The sequence below is a fragment of the Canis lupus genome, chromosome 5, assembly GCF_003254725.2.
Source record: "Canis lupus dingo isolate Sandy chromosome 5, ASM325472v2, whole genome shotgun sequence".
NCBI classification, from domain to species: Eukaryota; Metazoa; Chordata; class Mammalia; order Carnivora; family Canidae; genus Canis; species Canis lupus.
Genome location: NC_064247.1, coordinates 22,332,402 through 22,357,718, shown reverse-complemented (window position 1 = coordinate 22,357,718; position 25,317 = coordinate 22,332,402). Strand labels below are relative to the sequence as shown.

Below are 25,317 nucleotides of genomic sequence, written 5' to 3'. Positions count from 1 at the left end.
GGATAAAGAAAAATGTTTTAATTGGCAATATTCAATATTCTTGCCTTTATTTTTTGATGAAAAATCATGGTCCTGACCTTATAATGGAAGGTCCTGGCTGTGGAGAGTAACCTCTGGCTCCCTCCCCTACACTGTCACTTCTTTCCCCATCCTTGACTCAAAAAATTTTATTGCAAATAGGGAGTGCAAGCAATCTAATGAAAATCCTTTATTTTTTGTCATATCTGAAAACTATAATAATCCATTAGAATAGAACAGTATAACCAAATAGCCTCAATTCTTAATTATAATGAATAGAAATATTTTTGGTCTCAGGAGATGGATCACTCTTTCATAGGAAAAGCATAAATGAGTCATGTCATTAATCTCCCTTCCTTTTCCTCAAACTACTTACTTTCTTCCAAGATATAAACACATAAGCTTAGAAGTCAATGCAGAAGTGCCTCTTTTATCAGTGTATATAAATCTAATTATACCTTAAATGTATTATTAAATTTAACTAAAAGAAGCTAGATTTCTTAAAAAAAATCAGATTTCTTACTCTGAAGTCTGATTTCTCTGAGTACTTACTTAAGGGCTTATGATAACACTGTGTACAAGTAAATCTAAATACAACTTATGAGACTGCAGCATATCTAAACATCTGCTATGTTACATCAAAGTAATACTGTCCACATTTACAGAGAACCTTACTCAGAAAATGGTGTTATTCGAGTGCTTCCTTTAGCTTCCAACCCTCAGAAGGTCATTCCTGTTAATATGAGGCCCACCATGTGGTGTTTATTTACTAGTAGGGAGGAAATAAGGAGAACTTTCCAGTGTTCTTCCTACCTCATCTTCAAATATGCCAATCTTTTCCATTAATAAAATCTGAACTTAATAAAATTTCAAAAACTCACCTTTGCCCAACAAAACAGAAGGAAGAAGAAGCTAAATGCAAAATGGGGGGAAATGTGGTATGCACACTAAAGCTCTTTAACTCCACAACTGAATTCAAAGCTTGTTTTTTAATTTACCAAACCGTTAGAGGTACCAGCCATCTCATCTCCTGGATCTATAGCATATGGATGTTAGCTATGTGTTCTTCATGTATAAATCCTACTACAGAGCAAATCCTTCAGAATTTATCATCTTAAAACTGATGAAATCTTGGGATAATAGGAAAACAATTAGGTGAAGGAGAAGAATCAGAAAAGGAGATAGGGAAAAGAGAAGAACAGTCATAGAGTGACAAGTGGGAAGGAGTTTAGAACATTCTCATTAGAATCTTACACCAAGAACCTCCCCCCCATATAGTATATGTATATAGCATATACAATAAAAATACATTATCATCATTCTAAAACTATAGCCTTATTTTATTACACTTTCTAGTTCACATAGGTCTTACAATGTCAGTAGAAGAGTAGCATCTAATAAGCTTTACTGTCCTTTTTTTCTCCATTTTTGGGACTAAAAACCAAGAATTTGGTATCACTAATAATAAGCCATCTTATGATAAAAGGGATAATATTTATATGACTCTAAAGTATCAAAGTTTGTTTTTAATTAAGAATATTTAGTAGAGTAACTTACAGTTATCCCTAGCATTGGTAGTGACATGTTGATAACTTCATTTGCTGTATCTGAATTTGTTACTGTTATAGTTTTAGACTGCAGAAAAAAAATAAGAAATATAGTTTGAATAGATAATTATTATGAAATGATTACCTAAAAGCAAATTTTGATTTCAAGTGTTAACAGCATAAAGCATATGACTTAAGTGGAACAACATATCCTTGATGATAATTTACTTTCATTCCATTATATCTTATGCCTTTTGATAAAACATCTATATCTCTTAATATAAAGAATATGTAGCACGCAAAATATGAGACCTTAAGCAAGAAACAAGAAGATTAACTACATATGAGAGTACATGGACTACCTTTCCAACAACCCCACTCCTGCCAAATCTAGTGAAGTTGGTCCCCTATAACATCTTCATAATTATATTTCTATAATGCAAAGTGTAATAAAAAAGGGAGAGCACTGGATCACCTTCTACTTCTTCCTGAGGACTGTTTTCACAGTGTGGGTTTCACAGTCATTTCTTTGCATGGTAAAAAGTTGAGGTTAAATCAGAATAAAAACAGGCTACGAAAAGACATTGAAAGTTTAGAATTTTTAAAAACCACTATGTATTGAGCACTATGTCAAACACTGTGGCTACTGAGATTTTCAGTGTTGAAATCTGCAGACACCTTAAAACCAATGAGTCAGGCAAACAGGATTGAGAATTTTAGAAAGCTCAATTGTACTGCCAACTCTATTAAATAGGAGATCTCTGATAGCTCTGTGCTTAAACTACATTTAGAAATTACTACTTAAAAATAGACAGTTTGGGGATCCCTGGGTGGCTCAGGGGTTTAGCGCCTGCCTTTGGCCCAGGGCATGATCCTGGAATCCCGGGATCAAGTCCCACATCGGGCTCCCTGCAGAGAGCCTGCTTCTCTCTCTGCCTGTGTCTCTGCCTCTCTGTCTGTCTGTCTGCCATGAATGAATAAACAAAATATTTTAAAAAAATAGTTTGCAATAAACAGAAAAGGAATTAAAATAATTTTGAGATATCTATATAGAGTTCACTGAGTTCCAAGACATTTAAATGTAAGACAATGCTATGCTATCAAAAAAGAAATATTTACTATGCACACAGGTTTTATATACTATAATCATCAGGTGAATCAGCAATTAGGGCTGTGTGCCTGATAGGGCTTAAATGGTATAAATAAGTAGTGTAAGCAGAAACAAAATGATATAAAAACAAAAATGATACAAAAATAACATTAAGTGAAATCTGCTGATAATTCACCACTTATCCTTCCATTATAGCATTTTTTTCTCTATGAGCCGATTACTTGACATGACAAATTACCTCTTAAAGTTGTTTGTTAATTGATTTCAAATTGTGCTCTTGAACTCCAAAGATTATGTAAAAGTGTCTCAGAACCCAACAGGCAGGGCTTAGAACACCCATCCTAGTGTTTGTCTTCTACCAGAGTAGATAGATGTTTTACACTGGGCTTTAACTTGAGATATAATTTTATGAAAGGCATCTGCTTTTTATTCTTTTAAGTCTGAAAACCTATCCTTAAATTAAATTTTAAAGAAATTCTCTTATGAAGTCTTTTGTAAAGTGAAGAATCTATCCTGTAATACTATCTCCCAATGTACCTGATTTCTAAGATAATGATTTTTCTTAATATTTGATACATTCATTCAAAACAGTAATTATAGGTTGTGTGTTTTTCCTTGTATGCTTTTCTGGCAGACGAAACAAATGAATTTCAGCAGACAGTCCTCTTTGGTTAGTAAACAAAGAAAACAAACAGACAAAAATGAAAATGTGGCTTTCTTTTTTCCACGTTAGCAGAATTCACTGACAGGTTGTATATTAACTAAAGGCCAAGAATGTTTTCCATACCAACATTTCTATTTTGGGGGGCATCACTCTTTCTGGAAGCAGGGCTTCCTGAAAGGAGACTCTTGCTATGAAGCAACGTCAGAGAGCCAAGGACAGGGTGTCATATCATTGTTGGGTTAACCAGGGTACTAGTGATAAAAACAGCACTTAACCTAACTACATCTCTTGTTTTCTCTTTCAAAGACAGTGGGACTCTGGTCCTTTCTCAAGCACAAGCTTTCCAAACACTGAAAATGTTAAAAAAAAAAAAAAATTCGAGGGATTTTCCATGAAAATCCTAATTATAACCCAATTACAACAACTGAATCAAAGCTGGCAGAAAAACAGAGGTAGGTTTTTGTTTGTTTTTTGCTACTTTGCAACAATAGATCTTTGTAGTTTCAAACCATAAAAATTTCAGTATTTCCCTCAAGCAGTGACATCTGGCACTCATGTCAGAACTTCTATATAACTTTTGCTTTTGACCAAAACATACTGTTTTGTACTACATCGTTTTCCTGTGTGAACCAGAGCTGTTGTAAAGTATGGCAATGCATAGTATCATAAAAATATCCATAAGTTTTCATTTTGTTCATCACTGATGACATCCTTGGCATTTATTCTATTTTTCCGGTCATCAAATTATAAATAATAACTAGGGCTAAGTGGGTTTAATTTTAATTTGACCAGTATGATAAAAATTGTGAGGTAGTAACATGCTGATGCCTTAAAAATGTCATCTCTCCTAGCTCATCCATTTCATTAACTCAAGGGAGTCAATCCCTAAGAGCTCAGAGAATGAAGAACTATCTAAAACCAGGGATCCCTGGGATTCCTGGGTGGTGCAGTGGTTTGGCGCCAGCCTTTGGCCCAGGGCGCGATCCTGGAGACCGGGGATCGAATCCGATCCTGGAGACCTGGGATCGAATCCCACGTTGGGCTCCCGGTGCATGGAGCCTGCTTCTCCCTCTGCCTATGTCTCTGACTGTCTCTCTCTCTCTCTCTCTCTCTGTGTGACTATCATAAATAAATTTTTAAAAAATTAAAAAAAAATAAAACCACCTTCTACTTAGGAAGTGACAAGTTGGAATTAAAATTGCTTAATACTAATAGGAAATATATCCTTGTGAAAATGACTTTACTAGGAGCCGCTACAGCTGCTATTGAAAGGATCCAGAGAAACATTAATGCCAGAGGGAAGAAAGAGACATCTGACAAGCAATATTCTTTCCAAGTGTAAATGTGAGATACTGTAGTTAATATGTTTCTCTTGCTTCATTTTCTCTAGAGTTTACTTTTCACATTTACAAAGACATACATACATCCAGCAAAATGCATTTTCCCACAATGGTATTTCTAAATGCATGCCTTCCACAGCACACACACAGCCACATGTCTGTCTGCCTGCCTGCCTGTCTTTTCATCCATGGTGCTCTGCTTTACACAGGGGCTTGGAATTTAATTCACTTACATAGGCACAATTCCCAATGTCCTTGGCGAAGATTTTGAGGGGAATGCTCTTCGGGTAGTCCTTCTCTTTCTCTAGATTGATGTATCTAATCAAATGCAACAACAACCCAAAAGAACACTGAGTCAGATGGATTTTGCTAATGGTTTCTTTGAAAATCAATCTATTTTGGTAATATTTTCAATATACTTGTATGCTAAGTTTTAAAAGGCAGATGGAAAGACTCAGCAAAATCTGATTATATATTATGTTGGAAGAGAATTAAAAAAATTCTCAGGACATGAGGTATATGGGCACAAAAAAGAGTGGCAGACCCACTTCAAGTGAGGTCTGAGCACCACAGTCTGCTTTAGGCACCTCTGAGTGGTGTTTCATCTTCCAAGTTCCCTACCTTCTCTGGACAGGAGACAGTACAGGAGCAGATAGGATACTTTATTACGCCAAACCAAGACAGTGGTTTTTTACTTCTCATTTAGCTCTGGGTAAAGCATGAATCTTCCCTTAGGAAGGCAGTGAGGGGAGGAAGAAGGTTATGGAAATAAGACATGAACCTAAATTGACCAGTTAGTCTGTACACTCAAAGGTGAGGTAATAATTGATCTTTGAGGTGGTTGGCAGAAAACCTTCCATATACAGAAACTTAGTACATGCTCTGAGGAAACTGCTCCAAATGCTGGGTTGGAGACATGGAGGTAGGAGAGATTATTGACTAATTTCTGTCTAGAATGCTATAACTAGGCCTCCATGTTCTCTTTCCTAGAAAGTAAGGGATACATGTAATGAAGAGAACATTGTTTACAGCAAGTAGTAGCCAGTGTACAGTTCAAACAGTAATTTATTTTGAGGATAAATGAATAATTTCTACTAAGGAAAAGATGAATAGTTTGGGGGCATAATTCTGCAGAGAAGAATTTAATTCTTTTAAACTACAGGTTAAAGATAAAGAATATGTACATTGAAAAAAATACCTCTGAAGGAGAGAGAGCCATTTGTCCTTTTGTTCCGGAGAACTGCAATCAAAGAAAATAGGAGAAAAATTAAACATGTAACACATTTATGCTAACATATCTGAGACTGTCAATCCAGACAAAATATCAACAGCCTGTTAAGAGGCAGCCGCATGCCATGGCAACTCTGGTCTAACTGAGCTCTGGGGAATCTGCAGGGGGAAAATCTCCAATAGGAAAAACTATATGGTCAAGTATAGTTCTGTTAAAACCTCCTGAATGGATCTAAGATAGGGCCATTTTCTTACTTTATGGCTCTTTTACAAGTATAGCTCTCATGGTGGAATGAATATTTGATCTGGAGTCTAAACACCTGGTTTCAAAAACACATGCAAGCTTCGTGATGATGAGTGGATCACTTCACATCTCTAAGCTTGCTTCCATATCTGAAAAACTGGGCTAATTGTCTCAGAGTGTTTTTGTGGCTTTAAGTACCATACAAACAGAGAGTATGCTCAATTTGAGATTAAAGAGAAATTTGGCATATTAACAAAAACATCTTGGCCCAGAAACCAGTTTCTTGTAAGGAAAAGAAACATTTATACATATAGCAGGATTTTAACTGAGTAAATTATTTCATAGAAAACCTATTCTTAATTATGACAATCTTCTTAGACCAATTCATTTAGGACTAAATCATTATTAATAATTTTTCTGAAGCTACTGCTACATTTAATTCTTAAACTTAAAAGTAATTCAGTGTTTATTTCTATATGGTCTTGTTACTCACTAGCTTTTAAAGTCATACTTCAAATCTTCTTAATGAAGCTGGAAACCCTTGCTGTTTTTTTGTTACAGAAAAATACACTTAAGTATTTGTAATCTGTTTCTAACTGTTGCTTACCAATTTCTCTATATAGAATCTCCCAGGATTGGGCATTAGAAAGTGCACTACATCTCCTTTACCACTGACCATACAATTTTCATCTTCCATTGTTCCTTAGAACACTTTGGTGTATTCACCCTTCTTGAACAGAGTATTTTCTAGGTTCATTTGTGTCAAATCTTGATTTAGCAAAAAACTTGAAAAATAGGTGTTTTCTTTGGACCTGTGCAGTTTTTTCAAAGCAGCTAAAGAAAATTACCCCTTTAAAACACTTTGTATTTTTTTTAACTTTTACTTTTTATTGACATGTACGATACACAGAAAAAATTGTATAATGCTTACATGTACAGCTTGAACACTTTTCACAAACTGAACACATCCATGTGACTGAAACTTAGATTATGAAATAGAAAATCACCTTGAGAGAATGGTTTTTGTTCCTTTTCAGGCATGAGTTACCACTATCCTGACTTCTAATAGAACTGGATAGTTATTGTTATTATAAATGTAACCATACAGTATGTACTATTTTGTATCTGGCTTCTTTCATTCAACATTATATTCATGAGACTTATCCGTATCACTGCAGGTGGTGTTAGTCTGTTCCTCCTCATTGCTGCACAATGTTCCACTGTTTAATATACAGCATACATTACTTCAAAACTAAGTGATTCATGAAGTGTGTCAGGTTAACTCACTGAGATTAACTTATGTAGTCTTATGTTTTCCCCTTTCTCCTACTCTCTGCAAAAAGAATCTAGAACTCCTCTTTCTTTAGTGATTCTTAATCTCAGGCATCTTTACCAAATTAAAAACAAAAGTACTCCAAAATCAAGGTGATCTCAGAGTTTCATCAAGACCTAAGCTCGTGTGATAAGAGCAAGAGAAGGAGAAAGCAGTATATTTTCAAGAAAGAGAAAAGGCAAGGCAGATTGGAAAGAGACCCTCAAAACTGGGAAGGTCTGTTACCCTGAGAGTGAGCAGGGAACCCGATGATCATCAGCTGAGGCGTGTCTGGAGAGACAAAGACCCCACAGCCAATGACTGTGAGCAGCAACCAAGTATCAGCACCATACCCTACAGGTGGCAAGGCATCAGAGAACATCTCTGAATGTAAAGGACACAGAAGAAGGTAATGTCAGTAGTGATTACCACAGACTGAAGGTCAGAGCCTTTCCCCTGTTTGGAAGACATCACGGAGATCTGCTGGCACCATGGAGGCTCAACATGGGTTTGCATTTCATCCATAAATAGACTTTTCTTGCCTTTCTGAGTTTATGAATAAAATTCCTGCTAGGTTCTTAAGTTAAAAATTTCATTCTTCTGATTCCTCTTATAGACTGTTCCGTCAGATTTCAGCACTTCTTATGTCTTTGGACAATGTTCTCATTTTGTAGCGTAGTTATCTGTAGTATCAAGAGCATCTTGATACTGTTCTTCAGGCAGTGTCTGTTCTTCAGGCAGACAGAGATCCCAAGTCTGAGAATCAGATATGAGCTGTAGGACTCCTTCTGGCCATTTCTTAGATGTGACAATCTATTTGTGCGCTAAGGGAAAGCACGAGAAGTTCACATTTATGATTTGCTCCTCCTTAACTTGACACAGCTGGGAATTTCTCACTATAGTGGCAGCTGTCAGTCTTAGATCTCAAAGCTATTAGTCTTTACATTTTTGGTTTCTTTGCAGTATTACAGTGTCTGGCTAGGAGAGCCTGCTTCTCAAGCTGCTAGACTGATGGTATTTTCAACTGATCATGACCTAGATTTTTAATATTGACTGACATATACCATTTCTGATGTTCTTCAATCCTTCCTAAAGATCCAAGCTTCTTTTTGATAAAATTTCACTTTAGGCTGAAAAATTTCTGTCAGTGTTGTTCTTTTCTTTCTTTCTTTCTTTCTTTCTTTCTTTCTTTCTTTCTTTCTTTCTTTCTTTCTTTCTTTCTTCCTTCCTTCCTTCCTTCCTTCCTTCCTTCCTTCCTTTCTTTCTTTCTTCCTTCCTTCCTTCCTTCCTTTCTTTCTTTCTTTCCTTTCTCTTTCTCTCTTTCTTCTTTCTTTCTTTCTTTCTTTCTTTCTTTCTTTCTTTCTTTCTTTCTTTCTTTCTTCTTTTCTTCTTTCTTTCTTTCTTTCTTTCTTTCTTTCTTTCTTTCTTTCTAGCAAAGTTCTGCTGGAATAAGTTCTTAGAGTTAAAAGAGGTTTTTCACTTTCATTTTTGAAGGGCATTTTTGCTGGATATAGTATTCTAGGTTGGAAGTTTTCTCCTCCAATGCTTTATTTTTTTATTTTTAATTTTTTTTCCTCCAATGCTTTAAAGATGTCATTCCATTGTCCTGAAATTTTCATAGTTTCTGATGAAAAAGCCACAGTGATGCAAATTCTTGTTCTCCTATATGCAAGGTGTTGTTTTTCTCTGGATGTTTAAAAGATTTTCTCTTACCTTTGGCTTATAGCAGTTTGTCTATAACATGACCAGGTGAGATTTTCTTCATACTTCTATTTGGGGTTCACTGAGCTTACTAAATCTCTACATTTACATCTTTACTGAACTTGGGAGATTTCCAAATTAGTATTTCTCCAAATACTCCATCCATTCCCTCTCTCTCCTCTTCTGGAGTTCCAATTACATGTATATTGTATCTTTTAGTATTTTCTAACAAGTCCAATGCATTTTGAATTAAAAAATGTTTGCTTGTAGGTTTAGTCAGTTAAGTGTCTGACTCTTAATTTCAGCTCAGGTTGTGATCTCAGAATCCTGAGATCAAGCCCTGCACTGGGGTCTGTGCTAAGTGTGGAGTTTGCTTAAGATTCTCTCTTTCCCTCTTTCTCTGCCCCACCTCAAGTAGATAAAAACATAATTTTTTTAAAAGGTCTGTTTTCTTTTCTTTTTTTTTAAAGATTTTATTTATTTATTCATTAGAGACACAGAGAGAGAGGGAGTCAGAGACATAGGCAGAGGGAGAAGCAGGCTCTATGCAGGGAGCCTGATGTGAAGCTCTGTTTTCTCTATTCTTCAGACTGGACAATTTGTATTGATGTATCTTCAAATTTACTGACTCTTTCCTCTTTCATTTCCATTCTGAAACTAAGGCTACATAGGGAATATTTATATATGTAGATATATAATATTTAAGATATTGCAGTTTTCAGTTCTAAAATTTTCACTTGGCTCTTTTTAAAATTTTCTATTTCTCTGCTGAGAAATCTTTTCATTCATTTCAATTGGCTTTTCTTTTTACCTAGTGAGCACAATTATAGAAGTTGGTTTAAAGTTCTTTTCTTTAGGATTGGGCTCTACTGATTATCTTTTCCCTTTTCTGGTTCTTTGTATGTCAAGAATTTTAGATTATACTCTGGATATTATGAATATTTTGTTTTGGAGACTCTGAATCCTGTTATATTTGCAAAACAGTGATGTTTTTGTCATTAACAGTCAACTCACTTGATTAGACTCAAGCTGTCATTAACAGATACCTAACTTCATTAGACTTAACAGCACCTTGGCCCAATTCTTTTAGCCTTAGCTTCAAGTTGCTCTGAGTCTGCTCCATGCATGTCACCAATCAGTCCATCTACAGAATTTGAGATTTCCCTCCTCTGACATCCTCCTTTATGAGACTTCCTCCCTCACTCTCCTGTGGCTATGGCTGACTCAGACTCTGTACTCTTGTGGTTTGGCCAGAAAGACTGGGGGCTTCTGTAGGTTTAGTTCCTGATCCATGATATGACTATAGCCTGCCCTTACGCCAATGCCTCAAACCCAGGAAACTCACCCAATGATGGTGCCTCCTTCCAAGTTTCAATTCCTCTCACAAATATGCCAGCTTCACTCTGTAGAACCCTTATGTGGTTGTTGTTTGTATTTTGCTCAGAGTTTATAGTTGTTATCTGTAGGGTGGTCAATCTGCTAAGACCTCACTCTGCCATACCAGAGCCAGAACTCTTCTTTTTACCTTTTTTTTTTTAAAGATTTATTTGAGAGAGAGAGAGAGAGAGAGAGAGAGAGAGAGAGAGAGAGAGAGAGATCACAAGCAGAGGGGAGGGGTTGAGGGAGAAGCAGACTCCCCGATGAGCAAGAAGCCTGATGTGGGGCTCAATCCCAGGACTCTGGGATCATGACCTGAAATAGAGGCAGAAGCTTAACTGACTGAGCCATCCAGATGCCCAACACAGCATTTTTTCTTGAAATACTCTTTTAGTTTTGAAAGAAGTTTAAACTTTCAGGAAAGCTGCTAAGATAGTAGAGTCCTTGGATACCTCTCACCTTTCAGTTTCCTAAAGTTATCCTCTTATATGGCACACCTGTAAAACCACAAAACCAATATTGGTACATTACTATTAACTAAATTCTTGACTCTTCAGATTTTGCCAGGCTTTTTTTTTTGTTTATTTTTTTATTGGAGTTCAATTTTCCCAGTGCTCATCCTGTCAAGTGCCCTCCTCAGTGCCTGTCATCCAGTCACCCCAACCCCCTGCCCACCTCCCTTTCCACCACCCCTTGTTTGTTTCCTGGAGTTATGTGTCTCTCATGTTCTGTCATCCTCATTGATATTTCCCACTCATTTTCTCTCCTTTTGCCTTTATTCCCTTTCACTATTTTTTATATTCCCCAAATGAATGAGATTTTACCAGTTTTTCCATTAATGTACTTTCTCTGTTCTTGGACCCAATCCTGGATAACACATTGCATTTAGTTATCATGTCTCCCTAGTGACTGGTCTATGGCAGTTGCTATATCTTTTCCTGTTTCTTGTTTGTTTAACCATGATAATCTGGAGGAGTGCTTGTCAATTTAACCTATAGAATATCCCTCAGTTTGTGCTTGTGTGAGGTTCCTCTCATGTTTGGGTTTTGAAGAAGAATAATACAAATGTGAATTGCTCTTATCATCACATTATATCGTGGGGTACATGGCATCATTCGTGATGTTAACCTTAATCATTTGGTTTAAGTACTCTACTTTTTGAAGAATACAATGTATATAAAACTTGTTTCCATATATTTACATCTTCTTAAAACAAGTTTCATGGAAACTCCTTATTAAAGACATCATGTATGGGGCACCTCAGGTGGCTCAGTTGAGAATCGCCAATTTAGCATGTTCAGGATACGATACAGAGATTTATCTAATCCCATCCCAGTCAGGAGGTGAGTCTTAGGAAACTAACTTTCACTTCTTGATTCATAAATTTGCTTTTGATGGTCACATCTCTATGTCAAATAAGAACCTGATGTTCAGTTCAGGCACCCCATTACTTCATGACATTAATTTTATTTGTATCATAAAAAAACTGTTTCTTTAGAAAATCTGGGAGTATGGAGGTGCCTGGGTGGCTTGGTCAGTTAAGCATCTGACTCTTGATTTCGACTTAGGTCATGATCTCAGGATTGTGAGATTCAGCCCAGCATCGGCCTCTGCGCTTAGTGGGGAGTCAGCTTGGGAGTCTCCCTTTCCCTCTCCCTCTGCTCCTCCCTCTGCTTGCTCTCTCTCTAAAATAAATAAATAAAAAATCTTAAAAAAAAAGAAAATTTGGAATATAAACCAGTTATTCAAACTTAACTATTATATAAAATTTTTCAGTAGAAGTTTCTTTCAGTGGGTTGAAAAAGACCAACTCGAAAGCCCACGCTGTAAAACAATACTTGAACATGAGGGATAGAGAGACTGGAGAGGGGCGGTCCTAGAGCTCTGACCACTCTAATCCTCTCCCACAGTCCCTAGGTGTTTCAGCAGAGCCCCCGTAAAAATTACTGGTCAATTCAAGCTAAATGCCTCCATGGTTCTCAATATTTACCATTACTCTCCACATAATTGAATAAGAAACTCCGGGGGAGAAGTGAAAGGTATTCAAGTGTCTTTACTGGGGGTATGTCAAAAGAAGAGTCACTAACTTCAGAATAACTTAATCAGAATAAAATATTTTCAAAAATCAGAACAAAATCTGATTAGCTTTTTCTTGCCATCCTAGAAACTATCTCATTGACAGTGTTATACATGTAAATATAGGAGAAGCTATGGTTCTTACCTGAAAGTGGCCACAAAGTTCACTGTGGGCCAGCCCAAGACAAAGGACTTCGTGGCATTGGTGTTGCCTTCTCCCACTTCATCCACACAGCTTGCTGTCCACATGTCACATAATTTAATTTTATTTTTTATCTTAAAGTTGTTGTTGTATCTAGAAAGATACAAACCAGACAACACTTATTTTATTTCTTAAATTTTATGAGAGCTTCTTTACTTGTGATAACAGGACAGTTTTCAGTAATCATGGTTAAAGAATATCTTATTCATTGTTGGTAACTTCAGTGCCTACCACAGGAAACTGTTAAGATGCTTGGCTACCTTTGGCCCAACAAGGCCTTTGGAACATTTGGTGTATAAGGCCTCATGCTTACATTTATGGGCAGCAAATAGCCATGAACTGCCTACTTTATTTTTCTATGTTGAACATTGAGTCTGGATTAAAAATCTAATTTTAAATCTACTGCTGTTCTAAAAAATTTATTATTTATAACTTGCCTACTCCAAAAAAAGTTGAGTGGCTGAATAAAAGATTAAAATACACATTATTTATGAAAATATTTATAAAATTTTCACATTAAGAGAGATAGATGCACTTAAAATCTATTATCCAGAATTAATTAGAGGAATTTTTAATATATTTCCAACTAAATGGTTACAAGATTTCCTAGTCTTTACAAGCAAAGTTTAGTTTACGTTTCCTTTCTTAAGATTTTGTTTATATCTTTTCGTGCCTAGCGCAACCATAGCTCGTGGTCCCAAGAAGCATCTGAAGTGTGTAGCAACTCCAAAGCACTGGATGCTGGATAAACTGACTGGTGTGTTTGCCCCTCGCCCATCTACTGGCTCCCATAAGCTGAGAGAATGTCTTCCTCTCATCATTTTTCTAAGGAAAAGACTTAAGTATGCCCTAACAGGGATGAAGTAACGAAGATCTGTATGCAGCGTTTTATTAAGATTGATGGCAAAGTCCGAACTGTTATCACCTACCCTGCTGGTTTTATGGATGTCATCAGCATTGACAAGACTGGGGAGAATTTCCGTCTAATCTATGACACCAAGGGTCGCTTTGCTGTTCATCGGATTACACCTGAGGAGGCCAAGTATAAGTTGTGCAAAGTGAGAAAGATCTTTGTGGGAACAAAAGGAATCCCTCATCTGGTGACTCATGATGCTCGCACCGTCCGCTATCCTGATCCCCTCGTTAAGGTGAATGACACCATTCAGATTGATTTGGAGACTGGAAAGATTACGGATTTCATCAAGTTTGATACTGGTAATCTGTGTATGGTGACTGGAGGTGCCAACCTGGGAAGAATTGGTGTGATCACCAACCGAGAGAGACACCCTGGTTTTTTTGATGTAGTTCACGTGAAAGATGCCAATGGCAACAGCTTTGCCACCCAACTCTCCAACATTTTTGTTATTGGCAAAGGCATCAAACCATGGATTTCTCTTCCCTGTGGAAAGGGTATCTGCCTCACCATTGCTGAGGAAAGAGACAAGAGACTGGCAGCCAAACAGAGCAGTGGGTAAAATGGTCCCTAGGTGACGTGATTGGAAGTCTTTATACTTAAAGATTCTACGGCACGAAAAAAAAAAAGATTTTGTTTATATCATCTCCCCTTACATTCTGGCTAAAATGAAAAAACTATAGACTAAAAACAGACCCTAAACCAAACTGGAAAAAAAAAAAGAGGCAGGAAGTACTATACTTAAGTGGAGTTAACACTTACTATTTATCTCCAAGGACTCAGAAGGTGATCTACTTCAAGTTGGCAACAATATTGCTTTTTGGCAATTTCTACCTAATTTCCCTTAGAACCTGATACTGAAACCACCATTATCTCTTGACCTAAATTCACAGATTTAATGCTCATAATGGACCCAAGACTTAGTATGAAGGCACTGGGAAAGGTAAGGAGAATGCTCAGGGAAACCTGCAGACTTCCTACCATTCAGAACCATTTGTGGAAACAGTAAAAGGTAACATGAAATCAAAGATACTTCATATGGCAGTATTCCTAAAACTCCTTCATGGAATATTAAAGCCAGAACTCTTCAGTAGGATTTATAAAATGAAAAAGGATCCTGCAGGAACTATACATGTAGGATAGTCTAGATTCTAAGCTTCATTTATACTTCCCCTAGAGCACACTTAATGTAAGTGTAATAGGAAAGAGACTTGTGACATAATGATGTCTTTCTATGTTTCATTTGAATATTTTTCATCCTGTTGCTACGAATCTTTAGATTTTTAAAAATGACACAGACTCAACTGAAGATAAAATCTTATTTCTTTTTATTTCCTCGTTAAAAAAACTTATTTTTTGATAGCAAGTATTTAGGAAATATAAAACTGAAACTATAAATCTTTTGGAAAGAAAGGTATATTTTCATTTCTCTTTTCCTAATGCAGGTCTCTCTCTTTATCAGATACTTCAGATACCAGGTGAGAACTTTTGACATTTACTGCCCTGGAAGAAAGTCATTGCAATGATTCTTTCCCTAGATCAATAAAGTGTCAAGATTATCCACCTTTGGATACAAAAACCAAAAAGTTGTCTGAAAGTGTAAACAATCATTTCTGTTCTACTGGCTTGTATTTACTGAGAACTTCCCATGTGCCAGTCACTGTGGTAAACACTTTGCACATATTATTTAGTTTAACCTCATTTCATAGATGGAGAAATGGAGCCATAGACAGATTTAGCTAAATAACTTGGCAAAAATCAAACAGCTTAACTAGTGCAGCTAGAATCTGAACTTGAGCAGTGTTGACTTCTGAATTTATCTAATACCTTTAACTAAAAATCCCTGGACATTGTTGGTCTTATAAGTATCTGGATGGATATCTTACCATGAAGTTCCCTTCAGCTTTTCTATTTTGAGCCTCATTTTTTAAAAGTTTTATTTATTTAAGTAATTTCTACACCCCACCTGGAGCTTGAACTCTTGCATGACCCTGGAGATAAGAGTCAGATGCTCTTCTGACTGAGCCAGCCAGGTCCTTCGAGTGTTACTTTTGTCTTTCTATGTACCTATAAGGCTTTCTTTTTTTTTTTTAATTTTTATTTATTTATGATAGTCACAGAGAGAGAGAGAGAGGTGCAGAGACACAGGCAGAGGGAGAAGCAGGCTCCATGCACCAGGAGCCCGGTGTGGGATTCGATCCCGGGTCTCCAGGATCGCGCCCTGGGCCAAAGGCAGGCGCCAAACCGCTGCGCCACCCAGGGATCCCTCCTATAAGGCTTTCTGATGAGACTGTTTACTATGGAGGTAGAGAGGAATCTCATAAACACTTATGTCCACAAAAATAAATGGATGAGTTCCAAAATACTTAAAACTAGTATTAAATAAAATTTTGTATTTAGTCCTCGAGTCATAGTATGCTTCTTCATATTTTTCATACTCAATTTCCAAAAGTATTAGTCTATTCTAATAAATATCTAAAAGCATAAATCTAATGTAAACTGGCTGAAAAAAACAAATTAAAAACCTAACTAACTATTTCCACAGAGTAGTCCCTTACTACAAATTTATTAAGATGAGGAATCTATTTCCTTGTTTTCCTGTGTTCCAATCTTTATACTGGAAGCAATCCCAGTAACTGTTGAAATATACAGGATTCTAAGGAGATCTCCCTCCATTTGAAGATGGAAATGTTTTACTAAGTATGTTCGGGGTAGAGAGCATGGTGTATTCCACAAGTATCTGATGGTAAATTCTCCTGATAATGAATAATAATCAGAACTCCATTTTTCTCTTCATCTTTTTGACCTAAATAAAACTCATCATATTTCCCTACTTGCTCAGAAAATAAAATAGGAGTATCTGTGAATGCATCAAATGTAATTTATGAGAATGACCAGATAGTGATAAATTCTGGTCAACATTTTTTTTAAGGCAGCAGTATTCAATACTAATGATTACCTTCTCAAATCTAGATGTCTTCTCTATCTTGAGAGTCTTGGGCTCATGCCACCCATTCCCCAAATTAACTTAGATCACTCATACTTCTTAATGTCCCTAGTAAATGTAGAAAGTACTTAAAATAATCTTTCATGGATTGACTCTCTTAAATAAAAACACAATTAAATCCATTGTTAATAGGTTTTGTCATTTCATAAAAACATTTAAGTAGACACAGAGTTCTTTTAAAAGCAGCATATGAAAAAAAAGGTATATATCTTATGTGAGGAAGGGGACTGTCAAAATAAAAAATCAGCTATAAAAGCAGGTGAGGGGCACAGATTTGACAGTATATTTAAAACAGCAATTTTCTAGTGGTAAAGAAACTATCTTTATATAAAAGGTTTTTCAACAAAACACTATATGGGTTACATAAAACAACTTGGACATTAGCAAAATACAAAACAATAAATGACAGGTAAGAAAATGAAAATCTTCTACTCCAAATATTATCATAATTTCTGAGGGAAAAACACCTAAAAAGGGTGAAGGAAAATACTTTCCTTCCTAAGAACTGAATATATGTTACAAGTAAAAAGTCTCTAAGGTCCTAACGCACAGGAAATGGATTATTAAAGCAAGTTTTTGTTGTTTGCTTATCTACCTGCAGACTGAGTGTAAAACTATACACATAATGGGTACAAGGGGGAACAGTACGTCAGGTCAGCCACTGGGAATATGGCCTAGATCAAACCCTAGCTCAGCCACCTTCTGTCTGAAGGACTGTGGACGAACCCCCATGAGTCTCAGTATTCATTACCTAAAACAACTCATCTTGGAGGATTGTTAGGAAAATGTAGTAGGATCTTTGCGATTCTCTTATCATAATACCTAGTATACAGAATCCATCCAATACATTTGAAGAAAAGAAATGACACCTAATCTACACTAAAAGAATGATTTGTTCCTCTATTAATAGCATATCACTTTAAATGGACCTAGTACAGAGGTGTGGATGGGAGACTTTTCTTTCTCTATATTCCTTATAACATCAAATCCACTTCCAAAATCACATCATAGGCATTACTTACATTCAAAACATGTTTTAAGCTTTGCTGATAGTGAGTTTCATTCTATTATGGTTGGAAAAGATAAGTCGTAAGATTTCAGTCTTGCAAATTTTAAGACCTGAGATATGACCTCACAATGTCAGAATGGCTATTAAAAAAAAAAAAAAAAAGAATCCAAAAAAACCAAAAACCAAACAAACAAGCCAAAAAGACAACCAGTACTGGTAAAGGACATGGAGAAATCGGAGCCCTTGTACACTGTTGAATGTAAAATGGTTCAGCCACATTGGAAAGCAATATGGAGGTTTCTCAAAAAATTAAAAACAGAACTATTATATGATCTAGAAATCCCACTTCTGGGCATTTATCAAAGAACTAAAATCAGGATCTTGAAGACATATTAACACTCAAGTTCAATGCAGCATTATTTATAATAGCCAAGGTGTGGAGAGAACCTAAGTGTCCACTGATGAATGAATGGGTAAAGATAATATGGAATATTATTCAGTCTTAAAAAGATGGAAATATAATGTCTAATAACACAGATTAACCCGGAGGACGTTATGCTAATGAAATACATCAGTATTTATAAGAGGTATCTAAAATAGTCCAACTTAGAGATATCTAAAATAGTCCAACTTAGAGAATCAGAGTGCAATGTTGGTTGCCAAGGGCTGGGGGAGGGAGAAAAAGAGGAGTTGCTCATTAACAACCATAAAGTTTCTGTTATGCAAGATGAATACATTCTAGAAATCTTGCCTATTAGTTAACAATATTGTATTGTACACTTAGAGATTTGTTAAGAGGGTAGATCTCATGTTAAGTGTTCTTATCATAATGAGAAAAAAGAAGACATTTTTTTCTTAAGGAAAAAACCCAACAGATTCTGAAACCATTTCCTTATTTTTATATTGCCTCTAACTTAAAAAAAAAGTATCAATGGTTCACTAAGCTTTTCTATACAGTTTCTTACTAGATGAGTGTTTAGTTAGATCCTTTTACTCAACACAATCTTAAGAAAGACCTGATTTAATGCTCAAAAAACAAAACAAAAACTTTCTACGGGGGAATTTTCTAATAAAATCCATAAGAAAAGGGGTAAGTACCAGAGATAGCAGACCTCATATTGTTTAAAAGCACAGACTCTGATGTAAGATGGACCAGGGTTCAAATGTAAGCTCAACTAATGACTACCTTTGGGATCTTGGTGAAGTCGCTTAACTTCTCTGAGTATCAATTTTTTCTGTAAAAAGAGAAAAATAATATCTGCCTGACAGAACAGTTCTGCAAGTTTAAGTCTCTAGAAAAATACTTAACATATAATATGATCCAAATAAATGTGAGGTCTCTATTGCTATTAATACTAAATAAACTGCTTTGCAAAATTAGAATTTAGCTCTGCCCATGTCTTATTTACGACATGATATGACTGAGGTGAGAGTGAGGGTAAGCTGAAAAAAGTCTTTACTTTTCTCTAGTGACTAAAAATCTCTTTGATGGTAATGGATTTATTAAAATACTCTTAACTTTTATTAGGTTTGATAAACAAGACTGAGGGATGGAGCAAGTAGCAACCACCATACTCTGGGCTGAGTGTTAAATGCATGGGTATTTAGTATTTGGCAGAAAGTAAATCCTTTTGGTTACCTCTAAAGCATATTCCAAATATGTGTGCCTCCTTCATTTAACTGCCACCTCCCCAGATAAAGCCCTCACTGAGTTTCTTCAGGACTACTGTAGCCGCCCGTCCAGGCTCCTTGCTTCTCTACTCTTGCCTACTCTCTGGTCCATTACCTATCCTAGCCAGAAACAAGACCTTAAAAACATGAACCACATTGTGGTACACACCTAATTAAAATCTCTTTGAATAAAATCCAAATTCCTTATCACAGCCTATGTTGCACCTGGCTTCTCAGGCAAGCCCCCAACTACTTTTGCTTCCTGATACTCCCACCCTTGCGTGGTTGTCCTCCATGCACTCAGGCTGGTCTGTGTGGCCAACTGCATACATCAGAAATGATGATATGCCACCTCCAAAGTTAGGTCATGAAAGACTGTGGCTTCTATTTGGGGTGTTCTCTTGCTTGCCTACACTCTACCTCATACTCTTGGATCTTCCACTTCAAAGGAAGCAATGCCATATTATGAGCAGCCCTGTGGAGACACCCACATGGAGAAGAACAGTCAGGGAGGAACCAAGGGCTGCTGGCGTCCACATGAGTGAGCAGGGAGGTGATCCACAAGCTTTAGTCAAGCTGGAAGACGATTACAACCTGGTCCACAGCTTGACTGCAATCTCATGAGGATGTCTGTGCCAGAACCACCAGCTAAGCCACTCCTCAGTATGAGATTGTTCAGTATGAGATGAATGTTCCTGAGTATGAGATGTCTGTAGTTATAAACTGTTGTTTTGGGATAGTTTGTTACTTGGGAATAGATAATACGTTACTTGGGAATAGATAATACGGCCAACAAAGGTCCTGATGACCTGATCCTTGTCTATTTCTCCAACCTCATTTCATATTCTTCTCCTGCTCATTATGCACCACTTACAGAGGCTTTCCTTTAGCTCCCTCCAAGCACCAAACTTTTCCCATTATCTTTGGACCTGCTCTTCCCTCTGCCTAGAATGCTCATCCTCCAATATCTGAATGGCTTCAATGATTTCCCCCCCAACTCCCAACGTTGCCTACTTAACATATACCCCACATTTTTACTTCACGCTGCACCCTATTCTCTTCATAGCACTAATTACAATCTGTAATTTCTCCCACACATTCCATCACATTCTGCACTGTATCCCCTATATGTATTCAGAACGTGGCAAAGAATGGGACTAAGTGAACACCTGTTGAATGAATAAAGCAATTGAAATGTTTTGTTTTCAAAAGTCAAACAAAACAACATAAAACTCACTTCAGATATTAGTTATGGTAACAGAGGCCAGACATTCTTTACAGTAAGCACTGAACAGAAAGGTTATCTTTGTTAGTGGAAATGCAATTTTATAATGGTAACTGAGAGGGTTTACAGTGTACTCACTTGATTTTGGCCACAACAAACAGATCATTGAACAGGAAAAGATGCCGCTCCTGCCTCTGCAGGCCTCTTTTGAGTTCTACCCTGCCATCAATGAGCAGAGTCCTGCTGGAGCATACAAATGATGAGAGAAATGTACATGTATCCACACTGGCAGAAGGACTCTCCCTGTAATAGATCAAACACCACAAATCTTTAGTCAGATGATCAAATATAGGAATGAGTTCTATAACATTATAACTTCTAGTTGGTCAAGGAATATAAAGCTCTCCACATCTTTTTAATGCAATGGCATAGTTTCTTAATTGGTCCCTCAGTCTCCCTCTACTCGGTGGCCTTTTTACATTTCATTATGAAATTTTTTTCAAACACAAAGCAAGGTTGTAAATTTTATAATAAACACATGTATATCCTAACCTAAATTTTACCATTAAAATTTTATTGCACCTCAGTATCTAATCATATATCTCCCCAACTACCTATCCTTCTATCTGTTCAATAATCCATTCCATTTTTGGCATTTCTGTGTAAACAACATAACAGCAGTACCTCTCCCCTTAATATCATTAACTAGAGTTCAATATTTACTTATAACTTAAAAAAATGAATGCACAATGAAATGCTCAAATCTTAGGTATATGCTCACCAAGTTTTAATGGATATATTCACTTGTGTAGTCTAAAACTTCATCAAGATAGGAACATTGTCATCACACCGAAGTATTTCCTCTTGTCCCTTCTCAGTTGTTATATATACTAGCTTCGGCTTCTAGGTATTGGCCTATGGGTGGTTTATTTCTTCACTGCAGGCTGAGACCACCAACTCAAAAGTATAATAGCATCAAACTTATATTTTTACCTACCCGATTATTTAAAAAATAGCCCAAACCAGATTTTTAGCCATTTGTGGCTTGATTGTTTTGCATATGCCACATAATTACACCCAATATCTGCTAGCCTTGATAAAATAGAGCTTAGTGATGGTAAGACTCCACGTCACTCCTGCCCTTCAGAATTCTCTGACCCAGAGATTCCCTGCTGTGCTGCTGAGACGTGTAATCTTCAGAGACATCCTCTTCGATCCCCCTCACTTCCAATCCCCCTCACCTCCAATCCCCCTCACCTCCCTTGTCCTTTTCCTCTTCTGGATGTTGGTCCTTTGATCATAAGCCCCAAGACAGTCTCACGCTATGAGGAGCTTCCTTTCTCCTGCAACCCTGCCCAATGGTATCTTTTTCCTTGTTCAGTCCCTAAATCCCTCAAATTCCTAACAACAGTCAATCCCAACTCCATCACCATCAAGGCAATCAGTATTCTGACTTTTTTTTCCTACCAAAGATTAGTTTTGCCTGCTCTACAGTTTCACATAAATGCAGCTGCCATGCGTACTTCTTTGTATAAGATATTTTTAGTCAGCATGCTTTATTACATTTATCAGCAATCCATTCCTTTATGCTGTTCAAGAGTATTCCATGACATAAATATACTAAAGTTTGATTATTTCTTCTCCTATTGATGGACCTGGGCTCTTTCCAGTTTTTAGCTATTATGAATAAAACTAACTATTAAACATTGGACTAGTCTTTTTATGACCTATGCTTTAATTTCTTCTGAATAAATATCTAAGAATGGAACTGCTGGGTCACAGAGTAGGTAGATGTTTAATTTTAGGAAAAACAGTTTTCCAAAACAGTTGTACCAATTTTTATTCCCAAAAACACTGTAGGAGAGTGCCAGCTGCTCCACAACCTTGCCAACATTTGGTGTTGTCAATCTTTTAAATTTTGGCCATTCCAGTGGCTATATAGTAGCACCTCATATGATTTTAAGTTACATTTCTCTGACGACTAAGGATATTGAACACTTGTATATCTTCATTTGTGAATCATCTTCTAAATCTTTTGCCTACTTAGAAAAATTAGGTTATATATTTTTATACTGAGTTATAGGAATTTTTTATATATCTTGTATACTCATCCTTTGTCAGATGTTTTAAAAATATTTTTTCCTTATCTGCTGCCTGTACATTTTCTTGATTCTGTTTTTGATGAACTTTATAAATTTTGAAGAAGTTTAATTTATCATTTGTTGACCTAAGAAATCTTTACCCATCCCCAAGTCATAAAAGATATTCTCTAATGTTTTCCACTAAAATCTGTATAGCTTTACTTTTTGCACATCTAAGTATGTGATCTATCTCAAATTAACTACAGCTTATAGTATAAGGCAGGGGCTAGGGTTCATTTTGCTTTTCCATATGGATACCTTATTATTCAGCACCATGTTCACAGAAGACTTTCCCTTCTTCAATGGATTGCTTTGGCACCTTTGTTAAAAATCACATGAGTATAGAGCATGGGTCTATTTCTGGGCTCTCTGCTGTGCTCCACTAACCTATTTGTTAATCCTTATGTCAGATACACATTGTCTTATAATTTTACCCTTACAGTAAACCATGAAATTAGGTACTATATGCCTACCAGCCTTTTTCCTTTTTGAGACTGCTTTGGATAATCTAAGTCCTGTATATGGAAATGTGTATTTCCATATGCATTTCAGCGATTAATAAAGATAAAGATGAATAAAGATTAATAAAGAACACAAACAGAGAAATGTTACTGTGGCAGAGGAAGGAGATGAGCACAGTTTCAAATATACTTTGTTTGGATTAGGTGGTGTGGGGAAACCAGGCAGGCAGCTAACACTTAGAAGAGATGTCAGAAGAGATGTAGATTTGGTGATCATACAAAGACAGGTGTATAAATACTATAGGAATGGCTAGAACAGCACAGAGAAGGAGCATAGAACACACACAAAAAGAAGGCAGAAACACTTCCTTGAGAAAAGATGTGATTTGAAGGGGTGAGGAAAGAAGAATCTGTGAACAAGATGGAGGCAGGTGAAAAAGTAGCAGAAAAAGAATGAAAAGCAGTGGTGGTCTGGGGTGCTGAAATTGGTAGAGGGGTAACAAGTTGAAGCCTGAAAAGATGTCTGGGAAAAAAAATCAGTTGGTCATTAAGACCTTCAAGAAAACAATGACAGGAGATTGGAGAGGTTCTGAAGAACTCAAACAGCCTGAGGCTTGAGGAGTAAAGAATGAGAAGGAAGAATTAAAGGCTGGTTCTGGTTATTTTTTAGCAGCTTCACACTACTAGGTGACTTTAAGAGGAAAGGCAGGAAGAGGAGAGAAACAATCAGCCCTGAAGGTAGGTGTTATAACCCCTCATTTTGCAGATTTGGAAGCTGATTTTCAGAGCAATTAAAATACACAATGACTTACAAGTAAGTATGGTTTCAAAACATGTATTTAGAAAAATTCCATGTAGCTTTTCACAAGGACAAGCATTTCATTCACATTGACTCATCCCTCATCCACCCATGGTAAATGAGCTCAGTAGCTTAGGACTTCATGGGGGTAGGTAGGAGAAGAAGTGGGCTCTGGATGGGCTTTTTTGCTAAGCAGTGTGACACGGTGACTTTGGCTGCCTCAGTTTCCCCATCGTAAAGTAAAGGCAGTTGGAGTGGAAGATCATTAAACGGTTTTTATAATTTGTATATGGGAATAAGTATAAAAACATGTACTCAAAAGATGGAATTAAGATTACTAAGGTCAGAGAAAAAGATAATGGATATGGTTAGCAAGCAACCCTAACCTATAGTTTACAAACATAGAGATAAGCATACTTGAGAATCACCTCAAGGAAACAAGTCAGAGTTCAAATAAAATTAAAACCAAGAAACAGTCGTGACAAAAATAGCAGTAAGAATGTAGAAATATTTATTAGTCTAATTTTAAAAGGAGCTCAAATAACAAGAATTTGTCGGAGTCTCCATCAAAGGTTAGGGTATAAGAGGCCATGTCCTGGCATCTCAAGCATCTGGTTCACATGGTAGCCACAATAAGTGGAGATTTTGGGTTATCTGTTTCCTGGGTTGGAACAGTATGGGTCACAGGGTCTCATCTCCCCTGGATTTACTACACCACTGAGTGCTCTCTGAGATATTGTCTTAGTAGTTAGCCCTCCCTTCCTCTGTTACTGCTGTCCTTAAAGTATGGTCCCCAACAAGCAGCATCAGCATCAACTGGAAACTTCTCAAAAATGCAAATTCTCAGGACCACCTCAGACTTACTGAATAAGAAACTCTGGAGGGTTGGCATAGCATTCTGTATTATTTTACAAACTCTTCAGATGATTCTAATGCACGCTGAATTTTGAGAACCACTGCTGTCCCAGACTCTGTAACACCCTTGGCTCTAACATTCTAAAATTCTACAACTCTGTATTTGAAGTAAATATTAGTAGCATATATTTCTACTTCAAGTGAACTTGTGAGAGCTGTTCCTCCATTTCCTGTAGTTCTGGGGCTATAGCTACCTTTCCTAGGAAATGAATTCCATTCTGCTCACTAATTGCTAATTACACACATACTATGTGTGATTTAAAGAGATGTGGGCAGCCCAGGTGGCTCAGTGATTTAGGGCTGCCTTCAGCCCAGGGTGTGATCCTGGAGACCTAGGATCGAGTCCCATGTCAG

General features: G+C 36.7%; 2 protein-coding genes across 6 annotated transcripts in view; one reads left to right on the top strand and one right to left on the bottom strand.

Moving 5' to 3' along the window:
* The window catches only part of ARHGAP20 (Rho GTPase activating protein 20), a 140,337-nt gene that overhangs the window by 37,683 nt on the left and 77,337 nt on the right, over positions 1–25,317 (bottom strand). For all 5 annotated transcript variants that reach the window (XM_025465590.3, XM_025465595.3, XM_025465591.3 and 2 more), the window contains 5 exons: positions 20,786–20,950; positions 12,766–12,915; positions 5,879–5,920; positions 4,914–4,998; positions 1,576–1,653 (listed from right to left, as the gene is read on the bottom strand). In XM_025465590.3, the coding sequence (XP_025321375.1) occupies positions 1,576–1,653; positions 4,914–4,998; positions 5,879–5,920; positions 12,766–12,915; positions 20,786–20,950 (520 nt within the window). The remainder of the gene's footprint in view (positions 1–1,575; positions 1,654–4,913; positions 4,999–5,878; positions 5,921–12,765; positions 12,916–20,785; positions 20,951–25,317) is intronic.
* LOC112671551 (40S ribosomal protein S4-like) lies at positions 13,157–14,338 on the top strand. Its single transcript, XM_035716707.2, is given in 3 exon segments — positions 13,157–13,194; positions 13,473–13,675; positions 13,678–14,338. Coding segments are annotated over 3 exon segments (861 nt in total). The 3' UTR covers positions 14,298–14,338.